Here is a 13,810-nt window from a genome sequence, read left to right as displayed (position 1 = left end):
CCTTCATAACCAGGTCACAGATGGCCCAGCCATTTCAAATGTGAATGACCAGAAAAAAGAGTAAATTAATTAGCTACAACGCTACCCTGGAGGGATTGGATTTTCTCATTAAGTATTTTGACTTTGTATAAATTGGTTTATTTCAGTGGCTGACATTTTAATAAAAAGTATAGACATAGTTCATTGGTTCACATAGATTTTCCTTTTTTCTTTTTTTAAAGAAGATTTATTATATGTGTATGAGTGTTTTGCCTACATGTAGATAATGTACCACATGCAGGCTTGGTGCCTTGGAGTCCAGAAGTGTGTATTAAATCCCTTGGAAGTGAAGTTACAGGTGACTGTTAGCCACCATGTGGATGCCGGGAACCAAACCCAGGTCCTTGGCAAGTGCTCTGAACTCAGCCATCTCTCCAGTCCCGTCTCACTGTTTCCAACTCCCTCAACTCCATCAAGCTGAAAGGGTCCAGCCTCAGGCATGCTCATCTTTGAGTCTCCTAGTTCTTCTTTCCTCGTCTTCTATTTCATTCCTTTACCAAGTGTTTATTGAGGTACCACAGTCCTGTGGTACTTCAATCAATGCTAATTTTAGTTGAAGTGGAATGGAAATCAGAATGTCCACTCTCTCAGTGGTGTCAGCAAAAAGACAGTGTGGGACAGGCTCCTCCTCATGGACCTTGGACTCTTCACTCACTTCTTTTATCAGCCACAGTCCATAAGTACATCTCCTATTCATTGAATGATGGCTTTTCTTCCACCTGGGTTTGGATTCCTTCTTAAACCAATGACCGTTATACAAAATTTAAATAAACAGTGTGAGAATAAGAAAACTTCCATTCTCTCAACTAGCGAGTGATGCTTTCTAATAATGGCTGCCTGTGGCTGTCAGATTATTACAGGGACTGGGGTTGAAGGTATAGCTGGTTTACCGAATGACAATGTTGACTAATAAGTACCAAGGCTAGCAATTTTGGCAACATAATATTGAGTGCTGTTTACTTCTTAAACCTATCATTTTTTGTTTTGTTTTGTTTTTCCTTTTTTAAAGACACAAAATGAGCCATACTTAATGAGTACGTTGCTTATCATTATGCAAAACAATTCAAACCCATTAAAATACTAACTGATGTGAGCTTAATAAGCAAGCTCATCTTAATGATAGCATGGTGCATCTGCTTATGTGGAGAGTCAGAAAATATCACTCAGATATTGATTACAGTGGTGCTCCACATCAACTGGGATTGTCTATAAGTACATTTGACTCTATTCAAAGCATTCCCCATCAGAACTTGTGCATGCATTCAATTATAGTGTTGAGATGTATAAACTCTGTTCATGCATTCTGTCAATAATATATATATATTAATAATTATCTTCAAGGAAAGGGCCCATGCTAGAGAAACCACTAGGTTCAGAACTATAGTCTTCCTATCTCCTTCTTCTGAGCTCTGACTAATCCAAGTTCCAGTTGTGGGGTGTCACTGACACAATGGCTGGCTGTTAACACCTAGGAAGTGTACCCCCAAGGACAATAGGTAACAGACAAACCACATTTTTAATGAGCATGCAAGACATATGGTCTGAGCACAGCAATCTACATTCTATTCCTAGTTTCCATGGATTCAGACACTCCCCTTGTTTGAATGAGAACGAGGCTCTGTACAAGCCTGCGCTTTATTCAAGCTGGCCTTTTGCTATAGGTCCAGTGGACATGGGAGTAAGCATTTCGAGCCCCGGATATGAGGTTTGTAAAAGTGTGCAGGATCATAGCAGCTGTGGCACTGTAGAGATGGCTCAAGATGTGGGTAGTGACAAAATGGGGCATATTCAATGTTTGAGGTTTTACTCTGCGTGACTTTTCTTCCACCTGGGTTTGGATTTCTTCTTAAACCAATGACTGTTATTACAAAATTTAAATGAATACCATCTGTGAGAATAAGAGAAATCTCCAGACTCTCCACTAGCAGGCAGTGGTTTCTAACAAGGACGCCTGTGGTTCTCAGATTAATACAGGGATTGGCTGAATGAAGTCTAGCTGCGGACATAACCTCATCCGGAGATTCTGGACTGACAGTGTTTTGTAGTCCAAGCAGAGACACAGGTGCCAGCACTATACATCTTTACCTCTGTCCAATTTTGTATTTTATAAGTCTGGATGGATAGACAGTCTTCTTTGTTTCTGAAACATTACTTTTTAAAAAATTTATTTATTTAATAGTATTAGAGAATCAGAATAGGACCTTGTATGCCATATATGTACTGATTTTAGGACAGTATTTAGGTTGCCTGGGATGATATTGAACTCAGTTGCTAGTGCAGGAAATCCTTGAACTTGGAATCTACCCTTTGCCTCCCAAGTTGCTGGCCTTACAGGCCTACTTCACAGGGACTGCCTCTCTTCCAAATAAGTTTTGATTGGCTCCATGAATAATCAAATCGCCTTCAAAATTCAAGTTTTTTAATTGAAATGCCTTTTTTCCTTCATTTCCTTAGACCCCTAATGTTGTCACCTAGTACATGTACTTCATACATGCTTTTTATACTTTTTCATTTTCATACATCTGTATTGCTTGTATGTGTGTATGTGGGTGTATGTATGTGTACATGCTTGTATGTACATGTGTTGCTGGGCATGCATAGGAAACCCCAAGTCCCAAGAATGGAGAGGCCTGAGGTTTGCGTTAGAAGCATCTTCCTTTGCTCTTCTGCTTCATTCACTGAGGTGGGGTCTCTCAGTCAAACCCAGAGCCCATTACTAAGGCTACTTTGCTGATTAAATTACTGTGGGCTCCGTTGTCTCTCCCTTCTCAAGCTAGAATCCAGACAGGCCGTCACACTCACTCAGCATTTGTATGGGCTGTAGGTATCTGAACTCAGGTCCTCATAGTTGCATGGAAGTGTGCAATCACTGGGCCAGCTCCCCAGCCAATCTGTGTCTTTGCCAAAGAGATTGCTTACATCACGCACAAAATGACTTTTCATCCTGCCTCTTCCTACCGACCAGGTATGAATCAATGAAACAATTGAATTCTGGGAGAATATGGGATCTCACAATGGGGCACCTTAGCAAATGAAGTTGTTATATGGCTTGCAATGGTAACAGAGCCCTAAGAATGGAATCTTGGGGTCTTTCTTGGTTAGGAGTTGCTTATATTGTGGTTTCTTAAATAGCAAATTTTGTTTAAAATTTTGTTCATACCTATTTAAGTTTGGCCTAAAAGTTTCTGTCTTTAGCCAGCTGCAGCAAAACTTGATGGGTAAAGATGCTTTACCCTCTTGCTCCAACAAGCAGCAGAGTCTCAGTCAGTTACAGTGGCTCCTGTCCTAGGGAGGGTTCAGACAGCGTACATGAGCTACCACCAGCCAGGGTGCCTCTGAGTTCTGTTTTTCCCATCACTTTCTTTCTGTGGCTCTACATATAACTTGCCACATAGTAGGTGAGTCACTCTGAACCCATTCTGAGTCTGGGGTGGTTTAATTTGTGAATGGTCTTTGGTGGATTTAATATGTCAAAGTCTTGAACTTAACAGATTAGACCCACTTCTTTGGACTGTGGGCTCTGGCATTATCCAACTTGTGAGAGAGTTGGCTTTGATGCATTTACCACATTCCCTATTTCTCTGACTGCCAGGGACCACAGGGAATGTGTTGTCCTTCAGTGAAACAAGAGCACATCAAGTGGTTCAGCAGAAGTCAGAGCAGTTCATGATCTACAACCAAAAACAGCTCACGAGGATTTACCCCTCTGCCTACCGCATCGATTCCAGTAACTTCAACCCTCTGCCCTACTGGAATGCGGGCTGCCAGCTAGGTGTGTATGACCTGAGAGGAGTGGTTCTCTGCCTTCTCTCTCCACCTCGCCAATTGTCAGTTGTTTCTAATCCTCTCAAACGTTCAATTTTCACAGTGGCTCTGAACTACCAGTCTGAAGGGCGAATGATGCAGATAAATCGAGCAAAATTCAAAGCAAACGGCAACTGTGGCTACATTCTCAAGCCCCAGCAAATGTGCAAAGGTAGGTACCAGTTTTCCAGTTGCTTCTGAGATAAACAGCAGATGATGCTCCACTACGTACATGTTTAACTTTATTATTATTATTATTATTATTATTATTATTATTATTGGCATGTATGTTTATATGTATGTAAGTAGAAGTCAGAGGACACATTTTTTTCTCCTTCCACCATTATGGGTACCAGGGATGGGTTCAGGTCATCAGGCTTCATGGCAAGGACATTATCCACTGAGTTAGAAAATCAAGCGTAGGCTTAGGTTTTTCTAAACCTATTTTATTTAGGATTCTTAAATGCTTCAACCTCTCTTCTATCGCATTGACCAGAGGTAGGGGAGAAAGAAAGTTAGTAGGAAAAGGCGTTTGTGGACCTGTTGAGAAGAGTTCTTTGGGGGTGATTCCACTATTTGTTGTCAGGATACGAGCAGTCCAGTACAATAGCAAACACCAAACACAAATCAGTAGCAATGGCTTGATCCAGCAGAAACCACAAGGCTCTGCCAAATTGGCAAGAGTCAGCAGAAGTGGCAAGAATCAGCCAGAATACCACAAGAAGTTCTTTGGCACATTTCTCTCTATGAAGTGAAAACCAGCAAAAACCAGCGAAGCACTGTATGGGTAGTGAAGCCCAACAAAGCCCAGCAATGCAAGAGCATCCCCTCACTGTTTATGGGGTTCCATTTACACCCTTTCCAAACATCACCTGCCCTCTCAAGCATCACGAGTTTCAGCAAAGCATCCTGTCATGGGTCTGTCTCAGCAAAGCACTGCATGCCTTCTCACGAGACTTCAACAAAAGCATCACATGATACAACTGAGTCTCCAAAGGAACTAGAAATTTCCACTTCAATCAAGTTTCTCTTTACTTAATTTCAGGTTTTCTTTCTGTTCCTTGTATTTTTCTCTAGACCCAAGATAGCTTAGTAAATTATTGGAATCTGATACAACTGTTCTTCTTGATGCCACAGGCATTCAGATAAATTATCTGCGTCACAGTTGCATTCAGACATGTGCTTTACAGTAGCCTGTCCCCTGGCTTTCGGGAACAGAGAATAATGAAACCACACTCTGGAAGTGCCTGCTGCTGCTGCTGCTGCTGCTGCTGCTGCTGCTGCTGCTGCTGCTGCTGCTGCAGAAAGTGGCATTGATGGTTGCATGAGAATTTCTTCATTCTATCTGACACTGTTGGTCTTGTGTTTGACAAATTTAAGCTGTGTGGGGGTACTTGTATGGTTATGTGTGTGCCTGTGTATATGTAGGTATGTGTTCTTATGTTACTGACCTCTTTTTTTACTTGGCCTAGGAACATTCAACCCTTTGTCTGGTGACCCACTTCCTGCCAACCCCAAAAAACAGCTCATACTGAAAGTGATCAGTGGACAGCAACTCCCCAAACCCCCTGACTCTATGTTTGGAGACCGAGGCGAGGTAAGCTACACCTGACCGCCCAACTAGTTAAGTACGAGATTATTAGATTGTGTTTATGCAATCATCTCAGTGTCTTTAGGGTTATTGTGCTTCTGTGTATTGGGGGTACAGATGTTTATGAGAGAGTGAAAAGGAGAGAGAGAGAGAGAGAGAGAGAGAGAGAGAGAGAGAGAGAAAGAGAGAGAGAGAGAGAGAGAGAGAGAGAGAGAGAGAGAGAGAGTTTATAAGTGAGCACTGACCTCCAGTAATCAGGACCAAGCTGGGTTTCTGTCAGTCACACAGCGTTCTTGTCTCTACACATTGCCTGTTTTGTAGGCTTGAGGCCATGATCCTAGTGCAATGCTAAAGTCAGGATGTAAAGAACAAAGGCTAAGGCCATTAGTGACAGAAACATGGCCAAAAGCATACTTCTAAATCCCACATGTCTAGCAGCCTTCCTCACTGCTGCCTGCTCCTTGGCTTCATGCTTTGTGGCCACATGTCACTGTCATGTCCCCTTGTTGCAGATACAGCAGCCTTTTGTCCCCCCCCCCCCCCCCCATGGTCAGCTGTGTCTCAATGTGCTACTCTCAGGGCTGTCCCATTGTTCCACATTCTCTACACTCTAACCTTCTCGACTTCACATCCGAATTGTGTGTTGGGGCCACACAACTCTGCATGTTCATACCACTGTGCATACTTCATCTGACCTATGTGCAGTATTTGCAATGTGGTTATGTCTTACACACACTTCACCTTCCTGGCCTATTCCCATTCTTCATATTGGCTCTCTCCAACCTCTCTATACTTATTAACAGATAGCATAGTGCCCTACTTCTCAGACAGGAAAGCATCAGACAGGGTCATTGTCTCCATGTCTGCTGCACCATCTTCCATGGGCTCATTACTGTTTCCTGCTTTTACTTTCTGACCTGTGTTCAACAACAGGGATAGTCAGTTGGTAAAAACAGAAAGTTTATGCTTACTCTATGTCTGAAGAAAGGAATATACATTTCCTATATCTCTCAAGCTTTTCATTTTGAGAAGTCCTTAGCCCCTATAAAGTTACAAGAATAATACAATGAACGTTTCTCCTCTATTCACTAATTCAATTAGTGCATTTTATAACACATGCTGTGCTGTGCCCCCATATATACATGTCTTATAAGTTTGTTGGGGGATATATGTTTGCTTCCCTTTGCAGTTATTTGTGACTACCTCATTGCTTGTTGATTAAGAACAACAGCATTCTTCTATAAAACTGTAGCAAAATGTAATATTGCCTCATATAACACCTATAATTCAATCTTTTCGTAATATCCTTAAATTGTCTTATTTTTTTTCTTTTTCAACTGAATCACATGCAACTTTTTATTTTCCTTTTTCTTTAGTCTTCTGTGATACAAAATAATCCTCTAAAATCAAGTTGATTTTATGGCATCGGTATAAAGTAGCCCTCCTCCTCATGGTACACGTTTAAGTTGCTTCTAGTGTTTGACCATAGTGATTGAGACTTTTCTGAGCTTTTGTGCATGGCTGACCCTCTCACTTTGGTTGGGAATGCTCGCTGAACTGAAATTGTAGGTTCTTTGAGTGGAAATTTGTGTAGCATTAGCAAATATTGGCAAAGAGACTTAATTTAATGTTTTAACCCTTCACTCATATGTGTAAATCTGCCATACCTGGCTCTATGATATATTTAGTAAGCATGTAGTAAAAGTCAAGTGTCACTGAAATGTGAGCATTTGGCTAGTTTATTCTGAGTAATTAATACGTGGGTACACATAACACTGGCACTGACACTTCCTCTTTTTATACAGATCATTGACCCTTTTGTTGAAGTTGAAATTATTGGGCTTCCTGTAGACTGTTGCAAGGACCAAACTCGTGTGGTGGATGACAATGGTAAGTCAGTGTGCACCCCCAAGGAGGAGGTGCGCTTCAGTTGCAGTGTGACCCCTGAGGAGGTACACTGCAGTGTACACACACCCCCAGCCCTGTGAGGAGGGGTGCTGCAGTGTGTGCCCCCCCACCCCTGCCCCCAGGTTGTGTGTTGCATCTACAGTTTGCACTGACAGGAACAAATGTTTAGAAGAGCAAGATGACTGAGGGCTGTAACTGCCGTCCGAATGTATGTTAAACACATTGATAAAAAGTCAGAGGCTCTCTAAGTTTCTGGTTCCTCTCTGAAAAAGGAATGTAAGTGCTATCGAAGCACTCAGGAGGAGTCAACCACTTTGCTCTATAAAAAGCCTCAAGTTCATGAAATGATGACAGACTGAAAATCAGTCTCCTGGTGAACAAAGGGGATTGATTTCTCTTTTCTGTTTACTTTGTAATGAGCTCTCAGTGACTTCTGCAAGTAAGAAAGAAAGGTTATCCGGACAAATACGTTAGACTTGCGTAAAGGTAATGCCTTCTCGCCACCACTGAAATGCTGGCCCCTCACCATATTTAAGTAATGAATGTGCCAGGGCATTCTGGCCCAAATCTTTAGATATTTTTATGCCCAAACAAACACACAAACACAAAAATCAAATATCAACAAGCACAAAAGCCTCAGAACTTAACAACTGATGTACTGGGATTGATACATCTATTTTGATGACATTATTATGATCAATGTCTTGATCATATCTTTATATATCTTATTATCTTTATAATAAAAGGTGTGCATGACATCTTAAAGACCTGGGCTCAGAACTCATCTATGGAAATATTTCCTAGTGAATTACTTATAATGTGTGTGTTCTCATAAATAAGTCTCCTCAAAACTTTCGTTTCTGCAGTCCATGTGTTTAATTAATTCCTCTTGGCTTTTGTTCTTGTCCTTGTTTGTCTCTATGAACATAAAAATATCTTAAGATTGGGCCAGAATGTTCTGTCACATTCATTTCTTAAAGGAAATTATTGGGCTTCCTGTAGACTGTTGCAAGGACCAAACTCGTGTGGTGGATGACAATGGTAAGTCAGTGTGCACCCCCAAGGAGGAGGTGCGCTTCAGTTGCAGTGTGACCCCTGAGGAGGTACACTGCAGTGTACACACACCCCCAGCCCTGTGAGGAGGGGTGCTGCAGTGTGTGCCCCCCCACCCCTGCCCCCAGGTTGTGTGTTGCATCTACAGTTTGCACTGACAGGAACAAATGTTTAGAAGAGCATATTTGTTGAAATATGGTATTTCAACAGTGACAAGAAGACATTACCGTTACCTAAGTCTAGCATATTTTTTGAATAATCTTATAAAATTATATTTGAGTGTTTTATATGTGACAGGTATTATTTCATAATATTTTCTTAAAATAATGAATGTTCTAAAATAATTGGAAGTCATGGTTATCAAAACATTAGAGAAATCAGTGGCTCATAGGGAGACCTTGACTAAATGTTAGTTGTTCAAAAGTAGGGTAAACCTGTGAGGAAATAACATTCTTTTAAAAAAGAAAAGAAGGGGCTGGGGATTTAGCTCAGTGGTAGAGCGCTTACCTAGGAAGCGCAAGGCCCTGGGTTCGGTCCCCAGCTCCGGGAAAAAAAAAAAAAAAAGAAGAGTTCTGCCTGCATATATACTTGCACACCAGAAGAGGACATCGGATCCCATTATAGATAGTTGTGAGCCACCATATGGTTACTGGGAATTGAATTCAGGGCCTCTGGAAGAACAACCAGTATTCTTAACCTCTGAGCCATCTCTCCAGCCTTAGGATATAACATTCTTTAAGAAGTCCTTCCTATATGTTGGATTTTCTCAGGGCTTAAGAAATCATTCTATCCTTTTTTAGTTGCAGAAGTCACTGAGAGCTCATTACAAAGTCAACAGAAAAGAAAATCTCCTTTGTTCACCAGGAGACTCTCTGATGTTCAGTCTGTCATTTTTTCATGACCTTGAGGCTTTTTATAGAGCAAAGTAGTTGACTCCTCCTGAGTGCATGTGTTTGATAGAACTTACTTTCCTCTTTCAGAAAAGAAACTTTCAGAGTGATAGACTTGTTACAAGATTTTGTAATTATTTTGCCCAAGAAAATTTTACCAAGAAATAAATGCCTTTTTTTTTGTATTTAGCCTTAGTGCATTTTCCATTATTTTAATGGTACTTGAGTAGAGTCATTATGAAGGAAATAGCTTTTAAAAAAATAGCCCATGATTTTGGAGACAGAAAGTCTAACCAACATGGCACTGGCTTTTGTTAGGGTTACCCTGACTGATTCCAAACATGGCAGGTGATATCATATTAAGATTGTGTGTAAAAAAAAATCACATGGGAACTGAGGAACGTGAGGAACTTGGAGGTAGACAGGCTTGCTCTGTAACAGCTTTAGTGAGAATTCACCAATTCTGTAAGGAATCATCAACATTTTCTGGGCATAGAATCACAACCTTACACTTGGCTTTGCACCATAACATAGTCACAATGGGTGCAAAGATTGCCACTTAAAATTATTAGGGGACAAACAACATGCAAACCATTAGCAGTTTTTTGAACCAAGGCATTTGCCTTCTTGCTCATTTTCAATACATGTGGAAATAAAATTCTTGCTTCATGGAAGCCACATAGAATGTGCAGTGCCTAGTCTAATTTGGGCCTTTTGCTCACTGAGTGACATTAGACACACTTCTTTGAACAGCAATTCTCCAAACTGTATAATGAGTTACATATACTTTTGGTCTTTTAAAAGTATAAGCATGTGTTGCTTGTACAAATTTGAAAAGTTAGTTTGAATCTTGATAAGGTATGTATGCTTTTCTTACTTAGACAAAAAGAAGCTGGGTGTGAGGGCTTATGCCTAATCACAGTAGATGGGAGGTGGAGCTAGGAGGATCGTGAGTTCAAAGCAAACCTGGACTACTGAATTAAACCCTGTCTCAAAAAACAAAACAAAGGAAGCCCACAAATCCTTGACCTGCTACTCTTAAAGTGTTTCTGTAGGAATTAAATAGGACTATATGTACTCCAGAGAATCGAAAGCTATAAGGCACCTTATGAATAGGAGGAGACCCTTTGGTAGCTCAGAAATATGATCCTATCGGGGGCAAGTTTCTGTAACATTTCTGCTAAAATATTGTTAGAATATTACTGTAACTTTTAAGCTTATTGAAACATTTTAATGACTATTAAGAAGCTTCCTGATACAATGAGGCTTCAGAGATTAATAGACTTGATGTGATAATTTACAGGCAATTTTCCTACCAATTATTTTCTAGCAGTGGGGTAAACTCAGAGGCTTTATTTCAGCAAGGCATCCTAGAGAAGTTCAGGCGTCTTCATGACTTTAATAAACAGTGCAAGCAGTTTTCACTGTCGGCTCTACAGACATTGCTGCTAAATAATTTCCAGCCAAGCCCTTTGCTTTTTCTAATTTTTCTTTTTCCCATTTCTCTAAGGATTTAACCCTGTGTGGGAAGAAACCCTAACTTTTACAGTTCACATGCCAGAAATAGCTTTGGTTCGATTTCTTGTGTGGGATCATGATCCTATCGGAAGAGACTTTGTGGGACAACGGACCGTGACCTTCAGCAGCCTCGTGCCTGGTAGGTACAAGCTAGCCTTTTATTCTCTAGATTGGCTAATCTGTCTGTCTGTCTGTCTGTCTGTCTGTCTGCTTGTCTGTGGGGGAGGAGTATCTAGGATCTAACATATGCTAGGTTAATCTTTTCTCTTTAGAAGATTTAATACATGACCTGGGGCAAGCAGGATATTTATCAAATGCATTATGTAAATTAAATTGTATCTTCTATGACAGATGTATTGTAACATGCTGTATAAAATGTGAAGGATGATAGTTGAGACAGACACTTAATTCTCTTGCTCTCTCTGGAAAGCCAAATACAAATTCAACCGAAGGAACCAGCTCTCTTTGCTTCCGCAGGCTACCGGCATGTCTACCTGGAAGGCCTCACAGAAGCGTCTATTTTCGTTCACATAACAATCAATGAGATCTTTGGAAAGGTGAGAAAGATCATAGGCATACAACAACAATATGGACCTCTAGAAAGTTACTGATTCCATAAAAGAAATGTACATTTGGCAAAGTATTCCTTTGTGGGTGCCTGTCAGGAGCTCAGTGAGCTCAGGTCTTCTTCCAGCCATGTCCACCTTTGTTCCTCTGTGTACTCAGGGGTGTGTTCATTCCGTCCTCCTAGGGGTGCTCTCTCCATTTAATAGAATTGAGAAATCTGTCACACTTTTGGGCAATCATTTTGATGACAAGAATGAGACCCTTAAAATTTGAGTTTTATTGTAATTCTAAACAAGGCTCACTTTCTACAGAAGGAAATACGGTATCTCAGAGGTTTGATGAATGGCCTATGTTAATTTAGCTATGATCTTGACCGTGTCTAGGCAGGAAGCATTCATATGGAACAACTGTAAATTGAAAATCACGAAAAAAAAAGTGTAAATGAATTTAAAAGTATCCATAGAAGAAATCGAGAGAGGAAAAGAGGAGGTAGAAAGAAGGAGGTTAGGATGAACAGAAGAAGATAGGGGAGGTGGAAAGAGAGAGGAAGGAGGAGATAGGGAAAGTGAAATCAGAAGGAAGGGAGACAGACTTACCACATACAGCTGTCTAGTTCTGCCTAACTCTTTCTCCCTTCACTATAGAAGGAGATGGTGCTTTGCACACCAGCAGATGCTCCTCTGGTCATGCCAAGTGCTAGAGACTCGGGCCCCCACTATGGATTTTCAGGACTAGGTGTGGCTTGAAGGGGCTGTAGAATAGAACAGTGCCCACATTGTCCCATACTGCTTGGTACCATGGTCTGTGCTGCCTTGAGCTTCTCTAGAGTATTGGCATTTTCTCTGAATTTGCTCTCCATGTGTAACTGTAAGGTAAAAATAGTACCTGCTTAAATAAGCTTATTTTCTGAACGTTGCCTGGCATGGAGTAAATGAGCAGTGTTGGCTAATTTCAGGATCACTGTGACCACCAACTAGGACTTGACTGGGGAGGGTAGGTTTAGCCTTATATCAGTCAGCAGAAGGGAACTAATGGTTTTTATTTCTGAATATGCTGAAGGTACGGCCTTTCAAACTTGAGTTCCTATTTACGCAGCTTGTTGGGCTCTTTCTGTTAACCTAAATAGAAGCATATATAAATGATTTAAGACGATGCCTAGATTCTCAAAAGACCAGCTTAGCTATATAATATATCTCTAACTCTCATCAAGGTAGCAGAAAACCAGGATTTCTTTAGAACTTAGCCCAGAAATAAAATACAAATAAAGTATTCTATATAATTTTTGTTTCATTCCTAAATAAATGACCAATTTTGAGTCATTTATTATGTTCAATGTATGTATGGGTTGGAATGCTCATACCATAAAGTGGCGGTATTGAATTGAACAAGGAATGAACAGAAAAGAAAATTATTAGAAGCGAGAGGAAGAATTTATACAGGTACACACTCTTTCTTTTATGTTTACTGGTACCCCTATTTGAATGAGCCCAAACTGTGTTCTCTTGTGTTTTTGTTTTCTTGCCTGCAGTGGAGTCCTTTAATCCTCAACCCCAGTTATACCATATTGCACTTTCTAGGAGCTACAAAGGTAGTTTCTCAGCATGGGCCTGCACTCTCTATCACTTATTCTTCTTAAACAACTGTGGTGGCTTGCCTCCTTACATCTTCCCATCCTCTGCTTACCATGAAACACACATTTGCTGCTTCAAGGCTGCTGAAGTCGTGTCCGTTCGTTACCTGCGGAAACTTCCCTACCATTTTATCATCTTTGGGTAGGAACATTGTGGAATGGTTGGCCGTGAAATTGAAAGACTGCCTTCCTCCCATAATAAAGTTGATGAGATGTGTGCATGTATGGACCCACTGTGAGCTACTTTCTTATTTTAAACATCCTTCAATCAGTGGCTATAAAATTTCACTTCATAATCATTCTTCATGGAGCTTTCATTTCAAACACTGGTTTTTCTTATGATGGCGTCGGCTTAACTTGTGGTTGGTCCTTTTGTGTCCTCAGAACAGACAGCTCCAAGGCTTGAAGGGACTGTTCAATAAGAATCCCAGGCACGGTTCTTCAGAAAATAACTCCCATTATGTTCGGAAGCGATCAATTGGAGATAGAATTCTGCGACGTACAGCCAGTGCTCCAGCCAAAGGCAGGAAAAAGAGCAAAGTGGGCTTCCAAGAAATGGTTGAGATAAAAGATTCTGTCTGTGAGGCTACAAGAGATCAAGATGGTGTCCTGAGGAGGACCACACGGAGTCTGCAACTGCGCCCTGTCTCTATGCCTGTTGACAAGAACCTTCTGGGGGCTTTGTCACTGCCTATCTCTGAAGCAGCAAAAAACACAGATGGAAAAGAAAACTATCTGGGTAAGGTGCCTTCAGTTTCTCTAAGCTGCATTTTTGTCCCTTGTTTCCATTATGACAGTGCTACCATTCTG

The 13,810-nt window shown here is 40.9% G+C and overlaps 1 protein-coding gene across 14 annotated transcripts in view; it reads left to right on the top strand.

Annotated features, from left to right (window-relative positions):
* Plch1 (phospholipase C, eta 1) overlaps window positions 1-13,810 on the top strand; it is a 215,574-nt gene that overhangs the window by 196,328 nt on the left and 5,436 nt on the right. For 9 of the 14 annotated variants that reach the window (XM_063281791.1, XM_063281792.1, XM_063281793.1 and 6 more), the window contains 8 exons: window positions 3,632-3,811; window positions 3,908-4,015; window positions 5,316-5,440; window positions 7,240-7,324; window positions 10,796-10,942; window positions 11,281-11,360; window positions 12,899-12,958; window positions 13,385-13,739. In XM_063281791.1, coding sequence (XP_063137861.1) covers window positions 3,632-3,811; window positions 3,908-4,015; window positions 5,316-5,440; window positions 7,240-7,324; window positions 10,796-10,942; window positions 11,281-11,360; window positions 12,899-12,958; window positions 13,385-13,739 — 1,140 coding nt within the window. Of the gene's footprint in view, window positions 1-3,631; window positions 3,812-3,907; window positions 4,016-5,315; window positions 5,441-7,239; window positions 7,325-8,100; window positions 8,384-10,795; window positions 10,943-11,280; window positions 11,361-12,898; window positions 12,959-13,384; window positions 13,740-13,810 lie in introns of those variants that run through there. The other 5 variants (XM_063281797.1, XM_063281796.1, XM_063281795.1 and 2 more) reach the window with 2 other exon arrangements.

Source organism: Rattus norvegicus, chromosome 2 (genome assembly GCF_036323735.1).
Source record: "Rattus norvegicus strain BN/NHsdMcwi chromosome 2, GRCr8, whole genome shotgun sequence".
In the NCBI taxonomy this organism is placed as follows: domain Eukaryota; kingdom Metazoa; phylum Chordata; class Mammalia; order Rodentia; family Muridae; genus Rattus; species Rattus norvegicus.
The sequence above is the reverse complement of the archived record's forward strand: the minus strand, read 5'-3'. Positions and strand labels throughout refer to the sequence as shown.